Raw genomic sequence first — 21906 nt, 5'->3', positions numbered from 1 at the left:
AATATGCTGCGTTGTGAAAGTGAATTTTATGGCTTTCAGCTCAGAGGTAAATTTTCTTTAATCATTAGTTTTTTTTCCAAGAGAGAACATGTACATTAAAGGGATCAACGAAAATTACAGGGAATTATTTTTTTTATTTCGTTTTTCAGAGCTCCGATTATTATTTTTATCAGTGTGATATGATGGAACCAGAGGGTGCGAAAATGAAGTTGAAATTGAATTGAAATAAATTACCGACCTTTTGCCGTGTCGCCTCCGGAAAGCTGTGTTTTTATTGTTTCGTTTAAATTTCATTGAATTTATTCGAGTATCCGTAACCACGGGGGCGTCTGCCAACGAAGAAAAATCCCTCTCTAATTGGACAAGTATTCGTTCCATAGTTTTTCAGCTTCTGAATAACTGGAATCAGTCGGTGTAAAAGTTAATTTTTTTTACATTTTCCAAATTTTAGTCTTATTTGAAAAAAATTACTCTGTCAAGCCCTGCCGGTATCCCCCCGCGTATGACTCCACTGACTGATACCACATACTAACCAGTCCGGAGGTTCCGGGATTCTTCGGGAGTGTCAGCGGCGACCGCAAATTTCCTACGTTTTTCATGTGGTACTTTCCATTAACTCGCGGAAGAACTGAATCGGAACAGCGAACGAACGCGTAAATTCGGAATGTGGACTGGAACCCACTCCACTCCAGAGCGGTGTGCCCGTTTTCGGTAATTCAATTTTAATTAAATGTAAATTAACTTTATCGCCTCTTTCAACGTTTCATTTTTTTCATGATTTATTCATTCTCTTTTGTTGTTTATTTAAATTAATCATATTTTTTTTTGCTTCAATATCAAAAATAGTCTTTTTGGTTTCATCGTTTCGCCGCCATCGCATAACGGTGTTCTGCATAAAAATATCCCCAACACAATTGAGCCACAATCGCGGATATTCGAAATAATCAACCCCCTTCGGCTGAGTGCTGCTTGTAAAACCGTGCTGGCAAATCATATTAAGCCTTAATCTCCCTCTGCAAAACGATAACCGTTCGATCTGCTTCGCTGCATTCGATAATTGATTCAACAAATGAACGTAATTCAAACATAATAAATCGATTAACATGGTTACCGATGAAAAATAAGCTATTTTCCTGCATTTGTGCTGTAGAGTTCTCTGCGGATGCTGATGATTGTTTTGGTGGTGGTGGTGGTGATGATGACGGTGCTGGATTAATATTCAATCCGCTCACGGCGCATTCGGTATGTCCGGTTTCTTCGGGGCTGGGTTGAATTATTGTGCCACTTGCGTCGCTAACAATTACCTTCAAAAGCTTAGCCGGAACAATCCGGCTGCAACCAGTACGAGCGCGAGGCATGCCGACGGGATCCGATGAGAATAAATGCTGGAACCACTGCTCGAACCACGATGTGTTACGCTGAGATCACGAATTTCGGTATCTGCAGGGAGGAGTTGAGGAATAGATTAGAAATCATGATTTGATGAATAGAGAAAGGCTATAATTTGTTTTCGATTTTGGTTACTATCCATTTTCAACATTTTTATTATCGTATAAATTTTTGCGTAACGGTTGAATTATTTTATTATTTTTATCATAAGTGTTGTTGATTATCCCTTGAAAAAGACACTAACAAAGCGTCGAAACGTCGGGAAAACGTCAAACCTTAGTCTTGAATACTTTCTCTTAAGACTGTCTTGCAAAATAATAATAATTACAAATATATTTTAACATAAAGTTTGTTCTAGTAAAATAATCAGTTTAAATTATATGTTGATGATGATTATTTAGCAAAGTGAAAATTTATTCAGCTTTACACAAGCAGCAAGATTACTATTCCATATGATATTTTTGATTTTCGCCGAAAACCACCGATCACAGAAGCAAACGATAATAAAAGAAGTATTCAACTTAATTTCTCGGCGTGAAATTTTGCAATCAATTTTGATATTTTAACCCCTAAACCAACAAAAATGAAATCACACCGAGTAATCAAAATCCGTGCCAAGAAAGATATCAAATTTTGTTTTCAATTTGTTGTAGAACTTTGTTCGGGTATTCCGTTGAAATAAACAGTGCATTAGAATTGCAATCTACTCTCGTGATGGGGCTAAGAGAAAAAACCCGATTCACTTCACCTGAACAAAGGAATCTTTGTTCATCATCTTACTTGTCACATCCTTGGAACATACACGGATAGAAATTTAATCTCCAAAAGGAGCAAAATGACTCATGATTACAGGTTTCTAGCTTATGATTTATGAAAATACACCATGAATAATAATCACGAGCTTCTTGCAGTACAACACAACGCAAAATCATGAACTATTATTCGTGATTTTGTGATGTCTGATATGGCACTTCAGTCATGATTTGACAGGAATTCACATTTCATGATTTCATGATTTCATTCATGGCATCGGAATCAAATTTCTTTCGGTGTACTTCAATAGTTTGTCAACGTTGTGTTAATTGGTGCTACATAACTTTTACTGACCGATTTTTCTCGTGTAATTTTTCAAATAGACCTATGTGCCAATGAGAGATTCTCTTCGTGTCTCCTCTCTTCCAACTTTTACGGCGACACTAATGCATTTTAACACACCAGCTTTGCATGAATCGGTTGCCGGAGTCACTAGTTAGCTAAATGTTTTGAAATTTTTATTTTCTATGCATTTATGTAGCCGTGAAAAGTGGAAGAGAGTAGACGCGAAGAGAATCTCTCATTGACACATAGGTCTATTTGAAAAATTACGCGAGATTTGATGATTGACTGCTTTGTTTCTATCACATTGACCGAGCAGATAACATCTTCTCTATCATCTATCTTCTCGGCGGTAGCAACAAAGAGCAGTCATACAATTAATATCATCGCATGGGAAAGCGAATGAGGAATATACGGGAGTAATACATTTGGGAGAGTAAAACAAAATCAGGTATTAGACTACCTAATATAGCGGATGGCGGTAGTTTAGTTAGTAAAACACTCGGGTACCAATCGAGAGAGCGTGGGTGCCATCTGCTAATGCTTCGATATATTTTTGGTTTATATCGTATTTGTTAGTTCAACCAATTAATTATTCTTCGCATGAGACGCTTCCTCTCTTTTCATAATAGGAAATGCTAATTATCTTTTGACCTTTTTAGATTGATGACGTTGTTATTTGCAGTCTTTTTTGGCGTTTATTGTCGCAGTTTTTCAGTCTCTTTATTGTCTTTTCATTGCCTTTTCACATTTATTTATAGTCTTTTATTTTATTTTATTTTATTTGTTGGGCATTTTTTGTTGTTTTTTCGTTTTTATAGACAACTGTTGTCGCTTTTTTGGGTACTTTTTCGGCGTTTTTTCATCGTATTTTTGTCGAATATTTCGTATTTTCGCCTACTTGTCTTCGTCTTTTCCATCGTCTTTTGGCCGTCTTTTCACTGCCTGTTCGTCGTCTTTTTGTCTTTTCGACGTTCTCTCGTTTATCGTTGCCTTTTTGGCGCTTTTTCGACGTCTCTTTGCCATCTCTTTGCTGCCGTTTCTTCGTATTCGTCTCATTGTCATCTCTCTGTCGTATTTGTGTTGTCTTTTCGTGTTTTTCTCCATCTTTCCATCGTATTTTCATCGTTTTTAAAATCTGTTTTCGGCATCTTTGCTGTTTATTTTCGACAGCTTCTTGCTTTTTCGTTGTTGCTGTTCTGGCGTCTTTTCGTCGTCTATTTTTCGCCGACTCTTCGTTTTTTGCTATCTTTTAATCACTTTTCGTCCTGTTCGGGGTTCTTTCTACTTCTTCCGTCATTATTTGGTCGTCTTTCTGACCCCATCTTTTTATCGTCTATTTGACGCTTTTTGAATGCCCCTTTGTCATCTTTTGTCGTCTTTTTATCATATTTTCACGTTGCTTCCATTGTTATTTTTGTCGTTTTTCGTCTTTACATCCTATTTTTGCCATTTTTTTCTATCACAGTTCCATTAACTTTTTATCACGTTTTTGTTTATCACTCCGCTATCTTGTTGCGTTTTTTGTCTTTTTTTATGTTTGTTAGTCATCTTTTCATCGCTTTCTGTGAATTCCTTTAGAATTTTTGATTATTGTTTTCGTGTCGTTTTATTTTTGGCTCGATGCTTCGTTCTTTTTAACATCTGCCTTTCTGGCATATTTGTTTTGTTTTTCTTTGTCTATTTGCAGCGCTTTGTTGTTATTTTTAGTTGTCTTTTATTGCGTTCTTGGTTGCTATTCATAGCGTCTTTTTGTCCTCATTTGTAATCTGTTTTGGTACTTCTTGTCGCTGTTTGGCTGACGTTTAATCGTCCCGTCGTCGTTTGTTCTGTATCTATTTAAGTCTATTCGTTGTTTTTCACATTGTTTGTCATTACTTTGCCGGTTTTTTAGTATCGTATTTTTGTCGTCTTCCGTCTTTTATTTTTACTACCATCATTTTTTCTTGTCGTATATTTGTTGTTTTTTCGTTATTTTTTGCGACGCGTTCTCGCCGTCTTTTTATCATTCCTCTGTCGCAGTTTTGTCGTCTTTTCATGGTCGTTCTATAGTCTTTACGTCACATTTCCGTTGTCTTTTCGCGATATTTTGACTTCGTTTTAGCATTTTTCGTCGCTTTTTTCATCGGATTTTTACCATTGTTGTCGTCTGTTTTTTTTTGCGGTTTTGGCACCTTCATTTTGGCATCATCATGTCGTTTTTTTGTTTTTTTGTCATCTTTCCATCGTTTTTTACTGTCTTTACATCAACTTTTCTCGTTATCCCGTTTGTTTTTCAAGACAACCAAAATTTCTACAAAAGAAGATCATTAAGACTATCGCAGTGGCCTTTTAATCCAGTGCTCTTGTGGCATACAATAATAGACAACACTTTGTTTTCATTACTGTCGTTTCGTCGTTCTTTTGTTGTCTATTTCTGTCGTTTTTTGCATATTTTGTCGTCTTTCTGACACATCTTTCTTTTGTCGTTTTTATAGTGTTTTCTGTTTGGTTGATTTTTTTATTTTGATTAAAGCAGAGGAGCGTTTGGTGGGCAAGTTTCGATCTGCGGCTAAAAATATATTGGGTTTAGTTTGTGGCAGTGGGACTCCAACCCACAATTTCTCGATTAGTACTCGAGTGGTTTACGCATTTAAACTATACCACACCCATGTATTAATTAGCATCAGATTTTTTATGGCTTTTTGCAATTTTTGTCGCTATGTTGGCTTCATTTCGTCGTACATTGGTCATATATTCGACGTATCCATTGCATGTTTTGTCATATTTTTGACGCTTTTCAATCATCCTTTTATCATGTTTTTTGTTTTCTTTGGCTGTTTGGCCGTCTTTCCTTCGGGTTCATTTATTTATTTATTTATTTATTTATTTATTTATTTATTTATTGTTAATTCATCTGACACATAAAATAGTCTACATGAATAAATATCTTAAAGTAAGCTTGATCTTTTTAATCTGCTTGCAAACACGCGCGATGTTTCGCCGAAGTCAAACAACTCTTCCACTTTTGTAAACGTTCTTATACATTCAGTCATTGGCTCACAAGATCCAAATGCCGTCCGATGGAACTGTGTCTGCAGCAGTCCCGTTGAGCGTAAAGTTCGTTGCGATGCCCGGAAGTTGAGCATGGATAACAATTGTGGGCAGTCAATTTCCCCGTTAAGCATTTTAGCTACAAATATCGCCTGTTGCATTTTACTTCTGTGTTCCAGTGTGTCCAGATCAAGTAGACGACATCTATCTCCATATGGTGGCAAGTTTTCTGGATTTCGCCAAGGGAGATGGCGCAAAGCAAGTCTAATAAATCTTCTTTGTACGCGTTCAATTCGTATGGTCCAAGTAAGCTGCTTCGGAAACCAAACCAGATTACAGTTCTCCAGAAGCGGTCGAACTAGGGCGCAATATAACGATTTAAGGCAGTGGGCGTCTTTAAAGTTTCTCCCTATCTTAGAGATAAATCCAAGTTGCCGGGATGCTTTAGAGATAATTGATTCACGGTGCAAATTAAATGTCAGTTTAGTATCCAGTAAGACACCGAGGTCATTAACTTGTTCGACTTTGCGCAGCTCTGTACCATCGATAATATAATTAAAGTTTAACGGGTTTTTGATGCGATAAAAGCTCATCACTTCGCATTTTGCAACGCTGACTATAAGCCAGTTCAGTTTGCACCAGCCAACAAACTCATCAAGCATAACTTGCAAGCGGCAGCAGTCGTCTCTATTACTTATGGTAGCAAACAGTTTTAAATCATCAGCATACACTAACTTGCAGCCAACATCCAACAGTAACGCAGCATCGTTAAAGAACAGTAGGAAAAGCAAAGGACCCAAATTACTGCCTTGAGGGACTCCAGATATATTGGTAAATTCCGATGAAATACTGGATCCAAGTTTGACTCGTAGCACTCTACCGCTGAGATAGGATTTTAGCCATTCAACCATTTGTTGGGAAGCACCAAGTCGGGAAAGCTTCCGCAAAAGTATTACATGGTCAATTCGATCGAAAGCAGCTTTTAAGTCTGTATAAATAACATCCACTTGTTTCTTGTTTTCCATTTGCGAAATGCACATCGAAGTGAATTCCACCAGATTAGTACAGACCGATCGACCAGGCTTGAAGCCATGTTGAGCCGTTGAAATGTAGTTCTTAGTGCGGGACTGTATTACACCACTCACGATAATTTCGAACAACTTTGATGCCGCAGAGAGACTGGTAATTCCGCGATAATTCCGTACATTATGACGATCGCCAGATTTATATACCGGAAACATATACGATTGTTTCCAAATGTCAGGAAATTTACCTTGTTCGAAAGACTTATTAAAAATTGAACACAACGGATTCGCCAAAACTTCTATACATCGACTTAAAACTACGGCGGGAATACCGTCAGGCCCTGCAGAGAAGGAGCGCTTCAATTTTTTGGTTGCAGTTATCACCAGATCAGTAGTCATGTTAAACAAACTCAAATCCACCAAATTGGCCGGGACATGCGCAGCCGCAATATCAGCATCACCATCAGAGGCAGTTCCGTCAGCAAAAACGGAGGCGAAAAACTTCGCGAACAGCTCACAAGAGGCAGGAATTGAGCTTGATTCGACGTCATCGTAGTACACGTTGGAAGGGATTACAGAACATTTCCTTTTAGAGTTGACGAAGTTCCAAAATTTTTTAGGCTGCCTGCGAAGATCGGATTGCACACGCAGCACATATGATTTATATAATGATGCATTCAGACGGCGGTATTGATCACTAGCACGCTTAAAATTGTGTCTAGTCAAAACTGTTTTCCAACGGCGGTGAGCACGCTGGGCACTATTGCGTATACGCTTTAGCTGTCGGAGGCGGGAAGTACACCACGCAGGACTGGCTGGTGGTCTTACAAGCGGTACATTCACGCTCAACCACTGAGAAATGGTATTACAAAACTGTACAGCCATTTCGTTAACATCATCGCAGACGAACAAAAAACTCCAGTCAATATTCGTCAAAAATTCATTCAAACCGGCGAAATCAATTTTCCTGTAGTTCAATTTACTTCTATCATCTCCACAGGCATCTGCCACGGCACTATTGTTGCTCACTGGCAGCGACAATACAAGAGGAGGGTGGTGCGGGTCGACGGGAACCAGCGGAGTGATACAACCGTCAACTGTAAGAGCGCAATCCGAGGAACAAAACACAAGATCTAACATACGACCAAGATAATTTCGCTGTGTGTTTACTTGGGAGAGATTCAAAAAATTCATTCCATCGACCAGTGCCGCACTGGCACACGGCAGCAGGGACGTGGAGACGGGTTGCATCGTGTTGTCGAATGGTTTCCACTCAATGCGTGGCTGGTTAAAGTCGCCACAAACTATAACGTTATCATGCTCCGCACAGGCATCACACAGCTCACAGACGGATGAAATATGCTCATTGATGACGTCGACACTTCGAGATTTTTCAGGCGCCAAGTAAACACAGCACAGCAATAGCTTTTTACCCCGAACAGTAGCACTTACACATACCTGTTCCAGATGGTTACCATTCGTTGTTCGTACGATCGAACTGGGGAAACGCTGCGCAATGGCAATCAGAACACCGCCGAAAGTTGACTTATTGCTGTTGCTTGGGTTTCGGTCGCATCGAAACACGTTGAACGATGTGCCAAATAGTTGTAGTGAACTAATGCGGTCGTCAAGTCCAGTTTCAGTTATAAATATAACGTCGTAGTTGCAGTCAGTTGTCGATAGGAAAATCTCGTCAATTTTTGTTCTTAGGCCACGGACGTTTTGCACATAAAAAGAACATTCGTCAAGTACCGATTGCTCGGAATTAAAATCGAAAGAGGAATACTTGCCTACATTAGCAAGCTGGAAGACCCCTTCTCCGTTCTCAAACACAGGACCGGGACGGCTGATGAGCGCAGGCTGCAGTGGCGCGACTGTGTTGAGTGGATTAGGGGCTTCCAAATTGCTTATTTCGGTGCGTCCCGGGCCAAATCCAGCAGTTAGTTTTTTGGCAAATCTACAAATTCACGGAACAGCAGTCCAGTGGGCCACGAAACAGGATCCAGGGCAACATTTTTCAGCTCCGGGTCCAGACCAATTTTGTAGGAGACGTACGAAAAAGTGGACGTATCCGTTCCTTTTTTCACGAGTCGAATGACAACAGCAGGCTCAGCAGTATTTAGGCAGCGAGAAACAATTTTTTGTATGTCGTTGTCGGTTAGCTGTGGATTCAATCCCGACAAATATAACCAAAAGCGTTTCTGTACTGCGACGGAAGCAATGGATGGCACAGAAAGATCACTGAGATCGATGTTATTTTCACCACGATCAGATTGGGCAGCAAACGGTACCCGCTCGGTTCGGCGACGCTTCACACTCTTACTTGGCCACACAGGAGTGGTCTGCAATGTAGAGGGGGTTTCATGATCTGCATTCATCGGTTTGTTAGGCAAATTGTCAATTTTTTTGCTTAGGCCATCAATAACATCACACAACTTTTGAACCTGCGCCGGTAGCTCGGTGAGAGGTTGCGACTGTGATGGCACGTTCAGTTGCAAATCTGCCATGTAAGCCGAGATAGAACGACCATTGAGCATGTCTCTGCATGTAGGGCAAATAAACATAATTTTCCCTTGCAGAAATAGATCCTTGCACACTCGGCTGTTGAAACCACAGCATTGTTGATTAATGTGGTAGCTGGCTTCACAAAAGCCGCAACGAATCGGTTCGAGATCGTTGACGCTTTGTTTACATTCTCCACACTCTTGCTTCTCCATTCTGTTTTGGCTTAGTAACTTAACGAAGAATATAAAACAAAGGCTGCCGGTCGACAAACTGAAGCGTATCGCGAAGATAGATTTAACCGTTAGTGGGCCAAAATCAAATAATCAGACGAAATTTCACAGCGAGCAGCTAGTACGAATTATGCAGATCTACTATGTGCGCAAAATCAAAGCGACTTGAGTAAATTTAACACTTTATAACGCGAAAAACTTAACAGCGAAAAATCAAAGCGGTTTACTTGAACTTAACGAAACGATGTTCATCATATTTTTATGTTATTTTCGTCATCTATTCAATCGTCATGTTTTCAGTTACTTTTTTGGCATTTTTCGGTGATTTTTTCTGTTACTGTTTTGGTATCTTTGTGTCGTCTTTCATTCGTTTTTCATTGTGCTCTTTTTGTCGTCTTTTATCTTTGTTTCGCCCTTTGTTTTGTTGTCTTTTCGTCTATTTTTGCAATTTATCGTCATCCTATTTGTTGTCAAGGATTAAATCACGTTAACACGGGGCCACTACTGACATGAGGTCTTCAAATATTTGCACTTTTGTACTTGTTTGAAAATGTTTAGGCCATTGCAAATCAATTTTAAAAGTTTTTGTCACCCCCCCCCCCCCCACTTGGAAATTGGCTTGAAAAATCGGGGGGCAAAAAAATAATCTGTAGCATATGAGTTACATTTTTCTTATAAAATCAATTGTCTGTGGGCTCTACAGCCTGAAAAACTTGAAAAATGAGCGTACGAGTTGAGTTAGCGCTTCTGGCATGAAATAGAAATGGAAGTTCAAACAGCGGAATTTCCGAAATGCGGTCAAAAGAATAGATTTGGTTTTCACGGTTAAACTTAAAATAAAAATGCCTAAAATCTATATTTTTTTTACTCGATTAAAAAATTATCTTTGTTTTTTTTCGCCCCCCCCCCCCCCCTTCAGTGGCCCAACATCGGAGGGATAAAAACTTTTTAAAATATTTGTAATGGCCTTATAAAATGAGAATTACACTTTTATTATCTCGAAACAGTGGACTTTTGCCAAGTAATAATCTCATTTTTATTACGCACACGGTTTTATTACGCTCTTTTTATTGCATTTATGACCTAAATTGGTCATGAAAACTGCAATTAAAGTGCAATAAAACTGACATTGCTACTTGGGCTCACCAACTAATTTCTGTAAAGAAGAATTACAAGTCTTTCATATGGAATGAAATTTTCTTGGCGGTTGAGGGGATCATCGTAAAATAACGATTTTTTGATCAAATCCAATATGGCGGCCAAATCCAACATGGCCGTCAATTTTTTTTCACCTCATTTAGGGCTTTTAAACCCTTCCGTTTTGCAAAACCGTGTCGATTGATGTGCATATTTCATAGCAAATTTTGGAAATGTCTCAATAATTATATGGAATAATTGTCTACCTTATTACAGATAACTGGTTGTTACATTTAGTTAATTCCAATGCACACCTAATTTTGTTAATGTTTCTTGTAGCATTTTTTCGCAGCTTTCCTATGATGATGGTCTTAAAATAAAAATCGGCTTGGGGGCTCATGGCGAAATCAGCGATTTTTTGATAAAATCCAACATGGTGACCAAATCCAAGATGGTCGTCAAGAAAATTTTGACGTAGGACTACGTCTTACGGCAAGTTTTGAGATAGGGTGTCATTCCAAAAAATCGAAAAATGCGAGCGTCACGAAAAATGAAAGGTTTTGAGCGCTAATAGCTCAGCGGTTTTCCGATCGATTTTCAATATTCTTACACCAATCGATCGGAAAATCTTCTAAGAATTGACCCAAATCAAGAAAAGTATGAATTCTTGATGTTGAACTATTGAAAAATTGAAAATAGTGAACCTATGTTTTACCAGAATTCTCGCTTTGTGATTGGTTGGAAGATCCTTTACGATGATCTAAACCTATACCAATTTGATATCTGTGCTTGGGAAATAAGCCAAAACAAGTGACAAAGTCTCCTCATTTCAACAAGATTTCTTAACACCGCGGTTAAACCTAGACCATTTTGATGTCCTTGCTTGGGAAGTATGTCAGAAAGAGTGACAAAGCCCCCTCGTACCAACAAATTTCTTACGAACGCGATTAAACCTAGTCCAATTTGATGTCTGTGTTAGGGAAGTGTGCCAGAAAAAATGACACAAGTTCGTTGCCCGACAGATCGCAAATTCTTTACTGCGAGACGATTAAACCTCGGCGAACTTGATATCTGTGTTGGAAAAATGTGCTACAGCTGTAGTGTTCGGTTATAATATGACTCTGTATGAATACGCATGCTTGCCGTTTCATTAGAAGTGTAGTGAAAAGATGTGCTGTTGATAAAATAGGATTGAATTGGTAAAATCCCTTCAACGTGGGAAACCATGGATAATAAAAACAATCTTTAATTTCAGTAAGGTAGCAGGAAAGCAATAGTTTGTGTTCTTGATTTTGTTAAATTGTTTTCAAATGCACAATCTTTTGAGAATTGAACGTATGCAATGTTACTACTTTGATAAATGTTACATACAAAGCATGTAGCATGTATGTATATATGTTGCATATAGCATGTATACATGAAGAATCGAATGATTACAAGCATGAATACATGCTACTATCACTACAAAGCCACTTACGTAGTCCTGCGTCACCTATATATGCGGTCGTGTCTTGTACACAACCCCTCTGATTTTTATTCCATTTGAAAGCCCCGTACTTCTTCTTTACAGAACATTATCATTTCTAAGTTGTTTCATTCAAAACTTTTATAATATTAATATTACATGATATAGATCTCAAGGCTTGCTAAAAAAAATCAAATTTTTTTAAACTGTCGCGCCCTTTGGCCTCAAGGCAACACAAAGCTGTCTTTTTACTGTTTTTTCGTCGTATTTCTGCCGTATATTTGCATCCTTTTCGTCGACTTTTTGCGTTACATTTTCGGTGTTTTTTAATTTTTTTGTCATGGTTTTTGTCTATCTATTTAAAGTCATTTCGTCGTTTTGTATTGTCTTCCATTTGAATTTTTTGTTACTGCTTTTGCGTTTTTATCGGCGTTTTTTCATTGTATTTTTACCGTGTTTTGTCTTTTTTCCATCGTCGTTGTGCCACCTCTTCGTCGTCTTTTTGTTATTTTATTGTTGTCTTTTGGATACTTTTTCGGCGTGTTTTTGTCATGTCTTTGTTGTCCTCTCTTCGTATATGTCCTCTTTTTATCATCTCTCTACCATATTTTTGTCACATTTTTATGGTCTTTTGGCCATCATTTCAACTTTTTTAAGCCTGCTTTTGACATTTTTTGTTTCATTTTTGTCGGGTATTGCCGATTTCATTTCATTTCATACATTCATTCATTTATTTATTTTGATGCCTTTTTGACACTTTCAATCGTCTTTTTGTCGTTTTTTTGTTTTATATGTCGTATTAAGTTTGGCTTCCTTTCGTCATCGTATCGCTTTTTCGACTGTTTTTCGTCGTCTGGTTGTTATCTTTTTGTTGTGTTCTTTTCGCGTTCGTCTTCTTTTTGTCTCTAACTCTGTGTTATTTTTTTCTTGCTTTAAACCGTTTTTGTCGCCTTTGTTGTTGCTATTTTGATGTCTTTTCGTCGTCATTTAGTAGTGTTTTATTCGTTTTTTCGTCATCTTCGTTTCGCTATTTTTTGTTGCTGTCTGTGCATCACTTTTTTGTGAATTTTTTGTCATTCTGTTTGTTGTTATGACAACAAAAATGTTACCTTTATTCTATCTTTGCATCGTTCTATCATTGTCATTTTTAGCATGTTTCGTCGCCCTTTAAACGCTTTTGAAACCAACTTTTGTCATATTTTTTTTTTCGTTTTCGTGGCTGTTTTGGCGTCTTTGCATCGCATAATGCTGTTTCTGTCCTAGTGTTTCGTTTTTTGTTGTCTATTTGTCAAATTTTCAGTGTATTTTCGTAGCGTATTTTTATCTCTTTATCATTTTTTACTTTTTTCATCGCATTTTCGACGTGTTTACGACGTCTATTCGTTGCCTTTTCTTCGTGTTTTAGATTTAAACATTCCATCCTGCGGAGATGCAGAAATCAACACAGTTTATAAAACAACAAAGGTTGCTCTAACATTTCTTCCTCAGTTTCATCTGTTTCAAAGGACATGGTCGGTGCAATTATTGTCATAGAATATATCCAGCAAACATTGATATAAGCAATCAATTTAAGCTAAGCAAAATTAATTATGATTTTCCTTCCAATCGATCTTCGAAACGGATTTTACAGACTTTTTCTTAAAACCGCTCGGTGAAGAGACTCTCCTGCCTGAATGTAAAAAGCATTTGAAAAAATCTTTGCAGCTTAAACCAAGGCAACGGCTTGGATGTACAAGATAGATGCTATCACGCGTAATGTCAATCATCGCCGACATCGCTGGCACCTTTCTCGAGCAAATAACGCATGAATATTCCTACTGCCAACAGCGCCAGCAAGGACAAGTGCCACCAGAAAGCGAAATGCTAACCGTGGCAGCAATTATGCTTTTTTTTTCTTCTTCCCTCTATTCAAACAACAAATCAGAAAAGGAAATCCATTCCACCTGGCGCACCTACCTGTGTTTGACGTGGTGAATAGAAAGCTCTCGGAGAAATCACTCCAGCCGTAACGGTTCCTGTGGTGGCGTGTGTGTGTGTATGTTAAATGCCGTCGTCGTTGGTACGTTCAGTCGTTCGTTGCCGTTGCCGTTGCCGTCACCGATTTCCCGGATCCCGGATGAGTTGGGTCGATGCATTCAGGCGCATCCACAGCACCGGAGCAGCAGTAGTACCGGAGGGGTCACCACCAGGTTGAGTGCGACGAGATAGAGAGGCAGCGAGCGAAGGTGTCATTTTCAGCATCGTTTAATTACGTCCAAGTGGCGTTGAGCGTTGAAACATGAATCCGTTCCGTTTACGTTTGAGTGTGCAGAAAGCGAAAGAATGCAATAGAAGAGAGAAAATATTTTAATTCTAGATTTCATTCTGTATTTCTGCCAGTGAGTGGGCCCTCGGAAAAGGTATCTGGGTCAAATCGTTGAAATATTTATCCCTAGTACTGAACCTTACCCCCCGTTCGTTGCCGACCGAGGACCATATTGCGAATGGTTTGCGTTTTGAGTGGCACAACGGGTCGGTCTGTGTACAACATTTGCCAAGGATCAAAATTTTACAGAAGCTTGTGATTTAAAATATAACCTGAACAAGAAAGCGGTAGTCCCAATATTCTTCTAACGCCAAGGGGGCACATGATTTACGATTATCAATATTCCATATTCGAAATATTTTTTGCCTTTCTGTCGGACGGTGAATATTCGGGGCGATTGAAAGCGGGCGATTAAACCGTAACCATTCCAATCGATTTGCAGCTAAAATAAATTATGCCGGTTCGGGTGGACTTTTATGGTCTGAGACCGACAGCAGAGCGGGCAGACTAAGTGGATTCCGAAGATGGTCCTAATAATTTGTCATTCATAATAGCTGTCACCCGATGTTAGCCCTGCTGCAGCGCAGCAGCAGCAGCAGCAGGAAAAAGTCTTTTCTCTTTGCTTTACTGACTACTGGGGTGGAATCCTTTGCAGCATTCCAGAGTACGTACAGTCGATTCCGTTCCGTTCACAGTACACAGTAGAATGCAAAGCTAAGCCGACAGAAGTGCTGATGATGCCGGAGAATGTTGCTGTTGTTTCCTTGGCTTGCATTGCATGGTATAACCACATCAGCATTGTCACACATGTCCGACCACCCGACAGAAGAGCCCCGACTCGGTCAGCCTAGCCTAGCCTAGCCTAGTGCTGATTACGGATTGTGGTCACTTCTTTCTGTACGGGAGTCGCATGTGTCTGCCGAAGAGAAATCCGGCAGCCAGAAAAAGGCATTGTGCTGCTGAATGGAAATAAACTCAAACCCGGAAGTGCTGCCGAATGTTTCGGCCTGCGGGGTTGAGACATCTGTGCCTGATTAACTTATTCTATCGTCACTATATAAGTAGCTTGCGGTCGGCGATCGTTGCGGGCAATTTTGCTTGCACCGGCAGTATGTCGTAAAGACAAGAGAAATATATAAACTTTATGAAATTAAAACTATTGAGGACGCTAGAACAATGCACCGAATTGTGGGTCACGATAAAAGCCGAGTGAAAGTTTTAACTTCTAAAGTTTTACGATTACGATATAACCTCTATTATATATAGCCTACATGCATATTTAGTAAAACGAGCAAGTTTGCATACGGATTTTCTAGAAGGGCTTAGATTTGTACTTTTTTCTTTCTTATTTACTTGTATTTAATTATACGCGGTCATGACGTAAGCTATTTTGGAAAGGGAGGAAGTGTCTGCTGCGAAGAATGATTAGTTGGATGAACTGGACAATTTCAATATAGATCAAAAATATATGGTACCCGCATGTTTTACTCACTAAACTACTGCCGCCCGTTATATTAGGTAGTCTAGTACCTAGTTTTGGTTTATTCATCCAATTCGATCATTCCCCGTATATGCACCACACACTTCTCATACGACGATATCATTTTTTGGTTTAGTTTACGTCATGACCGCATATAGTCATAACGGGTGGCAGTAGTTTAGTGAGTAAAGCATTCGGGTATCAACCGAAAGAGCGTTGGTGCGATTCCCACCTGCCACTGCACAACCCGATATATTTTTGGACTATATCGAAATTGTCCAGTTTTTCCTACTAATCAAACTTCGCTTCAGACACTTCCTCCCGTTTCAAAATATTTATTTCAGAATCATCTTTTCGTAAAAACTGTTTAAGGTAATTTTTTGAATAAAAAATTTATCGTAATTTTAACTCTCTAGTTGTCTAAAAGTTATAAGACGCTTTTATAGAATACATTAAAAATCAATTCTAATCAAAATTTGGCTAGTTTAACAACCAGCACAGCGAGAGTGCAACTATTCCGATTGGCAACAATGCCGATGATGAAATCCGTTTTTTACTCCCGGCAAAGGCAAACGAGAAGATTGAAACAGTAGGGTCATTCCTAGCAGGCACATGCCGCTACCGTTTCTGCTGCTGTGCTAATTGTAATTAGCAAATAATCTGACAACCAATCCCTTCGCATCGAACGAGAGCAGCCGGCTGGCCGGCCGGCCTGCCTGCCGACTACTCGGTACTAGGAACGGAGCAAAAAAGCACTCCCCTGGAAGCTTTTACTACCTCTTCTCCGTGGCCGCCCTGACCCACCACCCTGAAAACCGATTCATCAATAATTACCTCGATTGCACTCGGGCCTCGTACTGCTGGTCCGGTTCGAGACCGCGCAGCAGATAGCTCATGCCCTGGGTGTAGTGGTGGGAGTACGGGAAAGCCGGCAGCACCACGTCCCGCCAGTCGGTCTTGGACCACTTGTGGTGCAGGTTGTGACCGCCGCCGTACGCGTTGTTGTACGAGTAGGCATCGAATGAGGTTATCTTCCGGTCGTACTCTAGCATCTAGTTTTTTTTTTTTGGTTCAGATCGGTGTCCCCCGTTGATTCCAGATTCCACAGAGCGGAGCAGCATTAGTTGGGCAGCGACCGGTTCCGCCAGCGTCAACACGATTAACAGCACGTGTGCAGCAGTAGTGTTCCGTCGAGACAAGCCGGATTCCATGTCCATTTCGTGTGTTGAACGCGGGTGAAAAAGGCCGCATACATTACCGGCAACCGTAATTGCGCAGGTGGCAATGGTCGGACACGTCCGGATGTGGGCAGCATGCAGGCGAAAAAAGGCAGGGAGAAGAGATTGAATTAATTTTGCGTTATTATGACAGGTCATGTTTTTCTGGATTAAGGATATTACGATTCGCATGTCGATGTAGTTTGTGGCTTCACCAAGGCGAGAATCGAAGGTTGGCAGAAGCCACACAACACGGTCCGATAGGAAAGGATATGAGCTTCGTGCTTAGCACACGAGGAGGCTGATCCGGTTGGTCATACGAAGCTAGATAGGAGGTTGATTGCGTTGTTTTTTCATGTCGAATCAAGGTGGCTAATTTGTGAGACAATGCCAGACTAGAGACGGCTTATGAAGCGAATCTAATTTGTGCCTCTACAAAGTTGTCTGATAGAGAACGGAATTGCTTTTGACATCACTTTGAAATCAGTATTGGTGATCATTTCTCATCTAATCACGGTACAAATTGCGTCCGTGCTGTCTCCTTTTTATGCTAAACGTGTCTCATATCTGTGAACGTATACTTACATTGCCACCCATGTAGGTGTGATGGGTCTTTCGGTTGTCCATGTAGACGCCATCGTGATTCTGCAGCAGGTCACCATCGACCAGCCGGTAGTACAGCTTGTACTCCTCGATGGGCGAGTGTGAATCGACGATCCAGGAAATGTTGTATCGATCCTTCCACTGGCTGTTGGGCATCGATCGGAATACGGCCGCCTTCGGTTTGCCGGTTAGCGTTACCGTTTTCCGCGTCTTGCCCAGCTGATTGTCCGCTATGCAGCTGTAGTTGCCGAAGTCCTGCGGGTGCACCTTGCGGATGATTAGCGTGTGCCGCGCTCCGCGGCTCTCAATCACATGCCGTTCGGTTTGATCGATCTGCATGGTGTCCTTGTGCCATAGTACCTTCAGCGGAAAATGAAACCACAGGGAAAGAGAAGAGGAAAAATAATTGGCTTGCAGCTAGCAGTGGCATGCATCTTCGCTGAATTTTAATGCTAGTCGATTTGCTATATACAGCACTCACTCTTTTGTAATTGTCATGTCATGTTATTTTTACGACGTGCACTATTTGTACATTGTAAGTCTTCAATAATATACTTGTCATAAAAATCAATTGTGTGTTTGAGATAAAAGTGAAACCTCGCCAACTTTAATCGAAATGGAATTGGGTCGATTAACTTTTTTTGAGAACTTCTAAAAGTCATTGAAAATGATAAATACAAAAGCGAAAAATAGATCTGGAAGTTTCAATGGAAGGAAATAACAATAATTTTAGGATATAATATCAGTATACATCAGTTAAATTAAAATAGTCTGTAACATTAGTTCACTTTTGATTTTTCGTAGCGTACGTTTTTATGTAAAGCTTGCTTCATTTAGAATTGGAACAAATTTTTGCTCATATTGTGGCGCTTTTGGTGGACGGATTTAGAAGTTCTTTGCGCCCAAGTGTCGGAAATTTTGTTAGCTTCATCTACGTATTTTTGTATTTTTGTAAACAAACAACATGGAAGCCGAAAGAAGGGAAAAACTTGTGCATAGTTATTTGGAAAATCCATTGTGGTCTGCATCTATACTAGCTAAACAGCTGAAATTGCCCAGAAATACCGTAGGGCGCGTTATCAAACGGTATAAGGAAACATTGACGACGATTCGGAAGCCTCAAGCTAATCATCGGAGTGGAACTGTCGACCGGAAATTGCGTAGAAAGATTTTGAAGACCATCAAGAGGAATCTGTCGGACCGTGAAAATTCGGTGCTGCTCATAGTACCGGAAGGAATCAAGTTGTATCGAGCTAGCAAACAACCAAACTGAACCACCCACCCAATTGCCCCCAGTTCCGCCCTATTGAGAAATACTGGGCAATCTTGAAGAGGAGACTCAATGCAAAGGGAACAGTTGTCAAAGATAACAATCAGATGACAGCCTGGTGGAATAAGATTGCCAAAACGATCGACGAAGAAAGTGTGCGCCGCTTAATGAGCCATATTTCAGAAAAAGTTCGAGAATTCCTTCGAAACCGCCACGAATAATTTTATCCGTTTTTTTGTTTTTAAAAGTATGAAGAAAATGCTAGATTTGTTTAAGAAAAGATTTTGAATTCAATAATAAATAACTGCAATACACGCAATTCTTTTTGTTCCAATACTATCTGAAGCAAGCTTCGTGATATTCGTGGGCATTTTCTGTACCTTCCTTTTTATTTAAAATTTATTTATTTAATACTAACTGACCCGACAAACTTCGTATTGCCACAAATTAAACTGTGTTGTACATAAATCGTGAATCTCGGATGACCTTTGTCACAATCTTGAGTTTTGTAAGTTTCTGGGGAGTTCATGGGTGTTTTAATATACAAATTTTCCTCACAGTTAAGTAGAAAACAACTTCCCCCAATGCTTAGCCTGGTAAAATAAAGCGGATAGCATTTAAATATTCGCCATCATTACAAACCATTTCGCCGAATACCATTTTGCAGAACACCAATTCTCGGTTGACCATAACGGGGAATATAGAATTTCGCAGAATACCATTTCGCGAAAAACCTTACGCGGGATATACCATTTTACGGAAAATCTTTTCGTAGAAGGTACCATTTCGCAGGGGTGAGCCTACTGAAGGAAAGTAATAGAGGTCAGTATATCTAGGAAAATAAATAAACCTAGATAGAGGTGATCTCTACGGTGGGGTTCCCGACAACACTCGCGGCCTGTGGCCGTCTCGCGCTGAATTATCTAATGCTACTATTGATAATTTTTGGTGGTCTTGTTATTGATTAATGTTTTATGAAAGAGTCTAAAATTTCTCGAGTTCGATTAGTTTTTGAGTTACGCAAAAATTTCTGTTTTATTTGTATGATAGTCCTTATCCCCCTACCACAGGGGTGAGAGGTCTCAAACCATCATTAAAAAAATTCCTGCCTCCAAAGCCCCCTACATGACAAATTTGGTTCCATTTGATTAATTAGTTCTCAAGTTATGAGGAAATTTGCATTTTATTTGTATAGGAGCCCCCCCTCCTGAAGCGGGGAGAGGTTTCAATTCACCATAGAAAACATTCTTGTCTCCAAAAACACCCACATGTCATATTTTGTTCCATTTGCTTGATTAGTTCTGGAGTTATGAGGACATTTGTATTTCATTTGTATAGGAGCCCCCCCCCCCCCCTAAAAAGGTAAGGGGTTCTAATTCATCATTGAAAAATTTCATGCCTCCAAAAACACCCACATGCCAAATATGGTTCCATTTAATTAATTAGTTCTCGAGTTATGCAGAAATTTGTGTTTCATTTGTATGGGAGCCCCCCCCTCTTAGTGGGGGGAGGGGTCTCTAACCATCATAAGAACCTTCCCTGCCCCAAAAATCCCTATATGCAAATTTTCACGCCGATCGGTTCAGTAGTTTTCGATTCTATAAGGAACATTCGGGCAGACAGACAGAAATCCATTTTTATAGGTATAGATTTGTATGGGAGCCCCCCCTCTTAGTGGGGGGAGGGATTTATAACCATCATAAGAACCTTCGTTGGCACCAAAAACCCCTACATGCAAATTTTCACTCCGATCGGTAAAATAGTTTTCGATTCTATAAGGAACATAGAGCAGACAGAAATCCATTTTTATAGGCATAGATTTGTATGGGAGCCCGCCCTCTTAATGGGGGGAGGGGACTTTTGCCATCGAGAGAACCTTCCGTAGCCCCAAAAACCCCTACATGCAAATTTTCACGCCGATCGGTTCAGTAATTTTCGATTCTAAAAGGAACATAGGGACAGACATACAGACATAAATCCTTTTTTATAGGTATAGATTTTCAAAAATCCTGAAGCTTTTAGCTACAATATGGCGGGACATTTGTTACAACAAAGTAGTTGTGAACTCTAGTGTTCTAGTCTACTGTGTAACCTGACTCATAACGTACCCCTATTTCCGAAATTCTAAAATCTCTTATGTTTTTATTTTTGGAGTAAATAAGTAATTTCTTATGTTATATAGTTGTTATTTGTATTCTTTATTCGAATGTATGATCAATTAAACGAAAAAGTTTGTGAGTTACGAGACCCTCCCCTTATATATCGTATATTCGTTATGACTCAGGTAACACAGTAGTGTTCTTATCAACAATTGGATCGCCAGAAATGAAGCAGTACAAAAAAATTGTATGCTTTGCTGTATGCTTTGCGCAGTCTTCCATGTCGTGATTCCAGAAACCTAGCGCCGTATGAGGAACGTTGCCGCTTGCATAATTAGTAGATTCGAGAAAGAAGACATACCAACGCTGAAGCCATGTTCCTGGCTAGAATGATTTTGGGAGATATTAGGTCGTATGAATTAAATAGTTTGATTTGCTTTTCCCGTGTAAATCTTATGGGAGAGTTTGCTCTAACTCTTTTATACCCCGCCATTCTGAGTCAACTGAACATGTATGCTCTCAAACGACACCTCAGAACGAGGAAGCACAAACTCACTCACTCACTCATTGGCAGCGAAACTTACCCGCCTGTCACCACGACTCGTTGATAATGGCACTTCGTACAACGCATCGGCTGTCGAGCATCATCCCTGGATGTATTACCAGAATGTGAGGGGATTACATATGAAAATAGACGAACTATTTGATACTGTCACAGATTCAAAGCCTGATGTTATTGTTCTAACTAAAACGTGGTCGAATAGCCATATACTTTAACCTCAATTGTTTGGACCAGCTTACACTATTTACAGCAATGATCATCAAACGTGCGGGTTTTAACATGCGGGGCACGATCTTCAATAAATCTAGCTAATTTATCTTTTTCGCTGACCACGTAAAGATTGTCGGAAGGACGTTCCAGGCGGCTGAGCAGTATACCAAACTAAAACATGAAGTAGCAAAGGTTGGATTAGCGGTGAATACGTCTAAAACCAAGTATCTGTTAGCAAGGGGAACCGAGCGTGAACGAGCTCGCATAGGCAATAGTGTGGT

The 21906-nt window shown here is 39.8% G+C and overlaps 1 protein-coding gene across 1 annotated transcript in view; it reads right to left on the bottom strand.

The window, feature by feature from the left end:
- Positions 1-1306: 1306 nt before the first annotated feature.
- Positions 1307-21906, bottom strand: part of LOC128739409 (hemicentin-1) — a 219999-nt gene continuing 199399 nt past the window's right edge. Inside the window, exons 7-10 of the mRNA XM_053834892.1 lie at positions 17467-17844; positions 16499-16716; positions 13836-13894; positions 1307-1440 (exon numbers count right to left, since the gene is read on the bottom strand). Of these exons, the coding sequence (XP_053690867.1) occupies positions 1307-1440; positions 13836-13894; positions 16499-16716; positions 17467-17844 (789 nt within the window). The remainder of the gene's footprint in view (positions 1441-13835; positions 13895-16498; positions 16717-17466; positions 17845-21906) is intronic.

The sequence above is a fragment of the Sabethes cyaneus genome, chromosome 3 (assembly GCF_943734655.1).
Source record: "Sabethes cyaneus chromosome 3, idSabCyanKW18_F2, whole genome shotgun sequence".
Lineage (NCBI taxonomy): Eukaryota > Metazoa > Arthropoda > Insecta > Diptera > Culicidae > Sabethes > Sabethes cyaneus.
This window is presented reverse-complemented; position numbering and strand designations above follow the sequence as displayed.